An 8,453-nucleotide genomic window follows, 5' to 3' on the forward strand; every position below is an offset into this window, starting at 1 on the left:
ATAGAGGCTGTAGTCATACCTCACATTGTTGCCGAGGAAGGAAGGGCACGTCCTTGTTCGCAATAAATGTCTTTAGCTGGAACAGGAACACAAGGGAAGCGGCTATTATTAAGTCTAATCGAGCAGAGGCATGTGACCTCCGGTATCTTGATATCCTCGTTGAGAATCCGCTGAATGAGGCAAAAAATAAACCTCAGACGTCCACAATATTTATTAAACGTTTTATATTCTCGCAGATTCTGGTATGTATTATTTTTCTGCATCTGCATGTTTTCCATTAGACACAGGTCGCCATCCATTCGTCAGAATCAATACCAGAGATCATATCTGCCAGCAATGAAAAAATAAATTAATTCATTGCAGATTTGGCCCACTCACATTCCGCTCTATCGCCTTTCTGTTACCATATTATAATCATAATAATATGTAGCATCGCTGGCTTCGTATATAAATAAATTAGGGGGATAAAAGGGCGGGAGGGGGGGGGGGGGATCAGAGCCCACTCTTTATGTAAATCAGGCCTGACATTGCCCTTGTGACCAAAAAAAAAACAAAAAAAAAACACCTCCTTCTCATTTCCTCGCCCCCTCCTTTTTCTTACACACACGCCTCATTCGCTATTTCTTCCCATTCATAAAAACGTAGGTATGGCGCCTGCGCAATGCTATTCGGAGTCCTCCCCATTCATAAAAATGTAACATCCGCATTTCAGCCCTCCCCAGTCGCTCGGCCCTGCCATTCACAAAAAAACGGAGAAAAAAAGACGAGGCATCTGCGCAGTGCCGTCCCTTTCCTTTCCTCTACCCTCCCATTCATAAAAACTCACTTCCCTCCCCCTCGATGGTTGCAACATCATATCCAAAGCTCTGAGTCCACAACCGCAGTCGTCTTTTATGCACCAGCGAGTGGAGAATAGTGCGGGGTACCAGTTCGCCGTCCGCATACCTTGTTCTTATTACCCTGTAAAGTTTGGACTTATCTTTATCCATTATTCCTGGAGCTACTCGCTGCCTTGGACTAAAGCCTGTGCGTAAACGTCGCGCGCAACGGAGAGATGAAAATTGTATCCTGAAACAACAGTAAGTGATCACATCTCGTGTTTTTCCCTTCTTTCCTCTCTAGATGTTTGTAACTAGTAAGTGTGTCACTGTAAAGATAAACTGTTCGGTACTGTTCAGTGTTGCCTTCACTTGACTGGTCCTCTCAGTCTACTCAATCGCGTGCACTAAAACGTTCCTGCAAACTCTATTTTGCAACAAGCTGTTTCCGAGGATTTGCAGTTTAGGTCAATATTTAACCACCGACTTCGGACCAAAAGCAAGGTGAAGGTATCAGAGATGGAGAACGACGCGTAGTCCGAACCGCGGCTTTTTTTTTTCTTTCTTTTTTTCTTTTCTTTCTTTTTTTTTTTATAGCAAATACGCATTTCAGCAGCTGTCGCATCGCTATGTACATTTCCCCCTTTTTTCTTGTCTTTTTTTTTTTTTTTCAAAGACACAATAAAAAGCAGCGGGGCAGACCCACACTTCAATCTCTGCGTGATTCGCCCTTCTCTCCAAAGCCTGTAGGTACGTTTAGCTCTCGGGCGGTTCGGTTGCGTGTGTCCTTCTCACTCTGCAGCGACTGCCTGGCTGGCACGCCATCGATGGTGTCAGGTGTTTATGCTATTAGTTTTTTCGTTTTAGCCCACTGGCTGCCGACAAATCTTGTATTAATTTTCTACAATGCATTTTTTTGTTGTTGCTTTTTGCTTTTTGTTTTTTTGAGTGCCGTGGATGTATAATGTCCAGCTTTACACATACAGCTACGCACCGAATAGCCGCCTATCAAAACGACTCTACATTCCCGTGTCTGGTGGCACGCAATGTACCATTTCCTTTATTAAGCTTGTGTGTTTTTTGACATTTTACAAAAACTGTTTGAATACCTGCTTATAACGCCTATATAAACATGCTATTTGTGTAAGTCGAGCTGCCGCCTCCGGTTTTTATGACTCAGTCATTGACATGTAGGGAGGGACGCGCACACACATAGACACACACACGCACACATTCGCGCTTGCACACGCATAGTTCCGGCTTGGAGCTTATAATAGTCTAGATTTGACGATCACAAGCGCTTGTGTCGGTGCCAGCTATGTCGCAACAGGTTTCTCAACCGGGCTTCTGAAAATATGAGGAATGGGAGAATAACACTGACAGCTGACGGTCAAGCAAAGCTGTGTCTACCACTGATACATTTGCGAAAAAATAATACAGATGTATATATTTGCAGGGTGATGTGCGCAAGCCCAATAAATCACAAGACGAGCATAATCAAACGAAAATGATCTTATGGTCTGAACAACCTGATTTTTTTCGTCGGTATATTTTGTTATAAGGTAACCCAAATGAATACTGTAGACAGTAGGTCGGTGAGCTGCTTTTCACCAATATATATGTAAATAAAATGGATAAAATAAATCTGCCGAGCGCTCATTGATGAAACGGATGAAACCGATTTCTTTCAGCCTCACCATGACTGGAGCGTCTTGATTCATGCTTGCAACACCGAGTGCAGCCAGCAGCCCATTCACAAAAAAACTGCAGTTCATAAAATCAGCCCCATTCACAAATCCCAGGGTCTGATCTCTGATTCAGATTCGTGTTTATGCAGTTTGCACACTGACGGATCAAATATAAAAATACAACATTAGGTCAACTTGTATTACATGAAATAGCTGTGATTCTATACAAAGACCTAATTTCCTTTGCCTCTTGCATTCATTTAGTTACCGTTGAAGTCTCTTTTCTGGCAACCTTCTTGTTACTTTGCCTTGTTTTGCATCGTTGAGTCTTTTGCATGCAAACCCTGCTCTCTGGTGCTCCCTGCTCTTTGGAGGGGAGGCAGTGAGAGCCCAACTTCTATTGTTCTAATGTCAAAGTTAGAATGGAGGAGGCTTAGACTGAATACCCTGTCGGTATTCAGTCTAAAAATCACCATGGTTTGGAAACTCTACATTCAAATAATTGCAAAGATCCGGTCTGGAGAAGAAAAAAAAAAAGATTTCTGTGGAGAGACTTGTTTTAAAGATTCAGTAATTGTTTTCAGTGAAGTGAACTACTTATATCAAATGTCATGTTCGCATGCTGTTAGAGGTGTTGATCTGACATCAAACCATCTTTAATTCTCTAGTTTATTACCATTTTTTAATATTTTAAGATGAGATTAGTCTTAAATGTCTCTTTTGTATCTGTTTCTGCAGTATTGCTAAATGCTGCTTTAGAGTGAAGTCGAGGCACCAGCCTACATATGGAGTCCAGGGTTCCCCACCACATCCCCGGAGTGTCCTCCTCCCTCATATCCCAACCCCTGCTGGACAGTCGTGTGCCCTACGGTCGTCTTCAGCACCCTGTCACTATTTACCCCATCGACCAGATAAAGTCATCACACGTGGAGAACGACTACATTGACAGCCCCGCTGTTGTTTCTCAGCAGCCTCCCAGCCAGAAATCTTTGAACCCAAGAATCACCTGGCTAGGTCAGAATCAAGAAGCCTTTCTTGGTGCAAACCACAACCATCATCACAATCACCAACACCAACCTCCCCAGCATAGCAGGTGTGAGCCCCACCTTCATCAGGACACCACCACCCACCCTTGGATTTCCTTCAGTGGAAGGCCCAGCTCTATCAGCAGCAGCAGCAGTACCTCATCTGACCAGAGGCTGCTGGAACACGCTGCGCCCACTCCAACAGTGGACCACCACCCTAAATTGCACCCTCACCCCGGCCCCATCAATACAATCACTACCCGAGCTCCAGGCTGCTTCAGTTCCTCAGAATCTAAGGTCCTCACTTCTTCCTCCTCTGCTTCGTCCTGCTCCTCCTCCTCTAAATCCCTTGACCTCAAGTCCGCAAAGATGCCTGTGGGAGGTGTATGCTCCGTTGGAGGTCAGCAAGGGTTGGCGGCTATTCCTTCCTCTCCGACCGAGAAGAAGCACCTCCTTCTTTGCGAGCACTGCGGCAAGTGCAGGTGCACAGAATGCACACTTCCCCGAACCCTTCCTTCTTGCTGGGTCTGCAACCAGGAGTGCCTGTGCTCTGCTCAGAGCATGGTAGATACCGCCACCTGCATGTGCCTGGTCAAAGGGATCTTCTACCACTGCACCGAAGACGAGGATGATGAGGGCTCCTGTGCCGACAAGCCCTGCTCGTGCTCGCAGGCCAACTGTTGCGCACGCTGGTCCTTCATGGCTGCCCTTTCTTTCGTCCTGCCTTGCCTGGTCTGCTATCTACCAGCGATGGGCCTAGCCAAACTGGGACAGAAATGTTATGACAATATTAGCAGGCCTGGCTGCCGCTGCAAAAACTCACAGAGCGGCGTGAGTGTCCCCGTGTGTAAAAGTGGAGCCACAGAAGCAAAATCTGGCACTGTAGAGAAGCAGCAGCAGGGATCATGATAGTGGACCAAACTGTGTGGTGGTGACCTTGCAAAAAAAAAAAAAGTGGACTGGACTATACCATACTTGTTTGCTCTCTATGGATAGGACAATCCAACACCAACCCATTAAACTATCCCGTTAAACTGCTGGAAGATGACTTATGTAAAACAAAGGTACAAAGATGTTTAATAGGGTGTATGATCAAAAATGGGCCTTATATGAGGGAGATGGCAAGTAGGAATAGCTAACAGGCCCTCTGAGATGTTTTTGTTCTTCTTTGTAAGAGTGACAAAAGAACAAGAGACAAGCTTGTGGGACTGGTGTTTGTGTTTTGCGAAGATGGCCGTAGGCACAAAGTCATTGTACCTCTCTGCTGCTCAATATTTCTCAGCTAATTTTGTAATGCTTACTAAACAGAAGCTGGTTGCTGATCCACAGAATACATAGAAATTATTGATGGATGGTTAATATCTATATTTAGCCCCCACCCCCGACTCCCCACCCCAACCCAAAAGCACAGCCCAGCGTTAAACATGAAAACAAGTGATTATCTATAGCGTGGTTTAAATGACAGGCCATTGCAGGAGTGAAACTAACACTTTTAACTACTCACTCGCTCCAAGGTTACCGTGGCCACCAATCTTTTAGCGTTTCCCCTTGTTCTCTTACACCTGAAAGATGCTACCTTGGTATTGCTGACATTTGATCTCCATTGAGTTTTTATGTCCAGAGTGGAGCTGTAAAAACAAACCTTTCTAGACTTTAAAATAATAGCAATTCCCCTTAACTCTCACCATGTATTGTGCATAAGCAGTTGAGATGATCACCTTACAGTGTGTTTTCCACTACGAGGTGGTGAAGCCTAGACATTCTCAAATATTTTGAATGCTGTTCACCAGTCACCTTTGACATAATGCATGTCATGACTTGCATGCTTTAGTCTAATGGTTACCCACTGTACTAGAAGTCGATTTGTAGTAGAGAAATGTGTTTAAAGAAAAAAAAAGTAAAGTACACTCAACCTTCTCAGGGACAGTTACAGTAATCCTCTCTAGAACTTGGCCTACACCGCATGTTGATTACTAAACTGCCTAAGAGCCTGGTCTACTTCCTCTTTGCACAAAAAAAACAAAAAGGCAAAGAAATATTTAGGGGCAAAAAGGCAAGAGTGAATAATTTAAAACGAGTAAGCTAAGCTAGAGACAAACTGGCCAGGAAAAAAGTGTTTCCAGACGAGAGGGGGTGCAAGTGATAGAGAGCAAAGAGGGGGGAAGAGAAGGCATAGCAAAGTCGCTGTTGTGTATGTCTGCAGTCAGCCTTTGTAGAGTAAACCTGCCACTTGCACAACCTTTTTAGGAAGACGCAAACCCCTTAAAGGATGTACTAAAGCACAGTATTAACCACCTCAGCTATCTCACATTACTTTGGTGTGCACTACATTTAGTCCCCTCCCCTCTGCCCCCACACACAGAGCGTCTTCATCACATTCAAATCATTATGCCGCGTAGCTGCATACGTTGAATAGCCTCTTTTTTTAATTCTTAAAGTCTATTTTTGTGGCTTGCATGACATTTTTAGGACTTTGCCAAAGGAAGCTGTTATACAGTAGCATGCTTTTCCCGTCAGAATGATCACAGTCACGCCAGTCTCGCCACGTGGTGTTGACGGCAGCTGGTCATTATTAAAGGTGGGCTGCCCTTTAATACAGATGGCCGTTTCCGTTTGGCATAAAGGCGTACTGTCTTTGCGACTCCATAACACACACCTCTGCTTCACGTCGGACCTGTGACTTTCATTAGGGTGCCTAACTTTGCTTTTACTTGTACTTGTCTCGTTGCACAAAGCTATCAGACGGGGGGAAAGGGAGGGAAAAAACACACATGGTCCTTAGTCTTGAATGTATGAGGCAATATTTTCAAAACCTAGCAATTCAGCCTGAGAGAAAAGGTGCCAAAATGGGATTGGTCGCGGGACCGGGCAAAGGCCTGGTCATCTCTAGGTGGGCAGCAAAAATCACAAATGTTTTGACAATATATTTAGTACTAGAGCTATGCAGGTGAAATGTTATTTGCTGTAAATAGTTTCACAACATTTGTGTTCTTTAGAAGACACTTTTAAATGTCCTTGAAAGATTGCATGGTACATTATAACTACGATTCAGTACAAAATATATAGAGAATATATTAGATATATATTTTGAGGGTAAGAATACGATGTTTTTGTGGTTGTGAGGAAAAGGAAAAAGGAGAGTTTCAAGAAGAAGGTTGGGGAAAGGGGTAACAGAAATAGCAGACGTTTCTATTACTAGCACTTGATTTAGAAAAGTGTGCCCGGCAATAAATTAAAGAAGAAGAAAAAAAGGAGAAGAAGCAGAAAAAAAACTCCTGCTGTTTATGCTATCCATGGCTCATTAGCAGTCGAGAGGCTAAGCTAATTCCCTGGTTCCTCTCCGAGTCCTAAAGACTGTGGACTCATTGAATCCACACAGGGAGCACAATCTACCCCCATCAGCCCATTTCCTGCCGTTACTCCTCGGTGTTTCAGCTCCCTCTTTTTCTCTTCTTGCTTTTCTTCCTTCCTCGCGTCCCTCTTTCCTGCCCCGAGAAATCGCCCAACAAACATCCCTGACCTTCCATGATTGACAAACACAGCTGCTGTGCATAAACTTGTCATACCACAGAGACATGGAAAGACATGTCTGTCTCTCTTTCCCTCTCAACTTTGTTTTTCCTCTCCAGTTGTGTTCTGCGCCATCTCTTCTCACCAGAGGACATCTATTTTCAACAGTTGCTGCCTTTTTTTCTTTTTCTTTTTTTTTTGCTGTTACTCAGCTCCGTCACTGCAAAAGCAATGCTCCTAACTTCATGTTAGCTTTATACAATCATGCGCTCCCTATCCTGTTTAAGGTGTGGAATAATCATCCAGCAGCTCAAACATTAAAACCTTTTCTTTACGCTGTGACTTTTACACACCAATCCCCCTGTGTGTCATTCATTTGTGAACACGGTTTTATTTTTTTTATTATTATTTTTTTTTATTATTTTTTTTTATTTAAACCCAAACAAGAGGAAAGGTCTCAAACAGTTGGGTGATGCTACTCCATTCCTTTATACCTTTGCAATGTCATTGTTGGGTATTGAGAAACAAGATCTGTGCTTTTGTTTTGTGTAGATATAACAAAAAGACAAAAATCTCATATAAAAGGTTCCCTTTATAGATATATTTATTTTGAAGTTCTATTTTATATAGTATTTATTTAGATGCCAACTTTTTGTTTGTGAAGAAAGCTTATGTCGAAATGGAATGTACATTGACAATGGAAATATATATTGTTAAATATACCGAGCTGTTTGTGTCGTTACTGTTTCAACTACATAACACAGACAAACACTTATACACCGTGCCATCATAACGATCATAAACCCAGAGGATTTATACTAATATGAATTATTACCACTAAAAAAGTTGACTTATAATGACATAAAGATAGCAGCACCAGCAAACTATTATTTCATCACCCCCTTGCAGTGGCTCTATGCACCTCTAGTGGGGTCTGCCCCACAGTTTGAGCCACTACTTCAATGTAAAAAATATATACTGCTTCATTTCTGACCCAAAGTTTCTGCTACTCAAAGTTAATCATCTTCTTCTTTTTGGCTGCTCCCTTTAGGGGTCGCCACAGCGGATCATCCGCCTCATTCTGACCCTATCCCTAGCATCCTCCTCTTGGACACCAACTCCATTACTCACAGTAGCGCTGCATATGTACATCCCAAAAGGTTGATATGCTTCTGTAGGTCAAGATTTCCATCCACTAGTCACTGTTTACAAATCTAAGGTGAATTTTAAAAGTTAATGAAAACCTCAATCTGGAGATCGATGATTTTCAACAAATATAGTTTGTTTTTTGGGTTTCTTTTGCTCTTTACATACATACATGAGTTCAATAGAACTCAAGCTACAAGTGGACTACAAACGAAACCAGAAAGCATCTGCTACCAAACAGTTTGTGCTTGAATACAGACACCTGC

General features: G+C 43.0%; 1 protein-coding gene across 1 annotated transcript; it reads left to right on the top strand.

Annotated features, from left to right (window-relative positions):
• The first annotated feature begins 845 nt into the window (after window positions 1–845).
• Window positions 846–7,767, top strand: spry4 (sprouty homolog 4 (Drosophila)). Its single transcript, XM_031725944.2, has 2 exons — window positions 846–1,079; window positions 3,245–7,767. Exon 2 carries the CDS (start codon window positions 3,292–3,294, stop codon window positions 4,438–4,440), a length of 1,149 nt encoding a protein of 382 aa, XP_031581804.2. The 5' UTR covers window positions 846–1,079; window positions 3,245–3,291; the 3' UTR covers window positions 4,441–7,767.
• The last annotated feature ends 686 nt before the right edge of the window (window positions 7,768–8,453 follow it).

This window comes from Oreochromis aureus, linkage group 10 (assembly GCF_013358895.1).
Source record: "Oreochromis aureus strain Israel breed Guangdong linkage group 10, ZZ_aureus, whole genome shotgun sequence".
Lineage (NCBI taxonomy): Eukaryota > Metazoa > Chordata > Actinopteri > Cichliformes > Cichlidae > Oreochromis > Oreochromis aureus.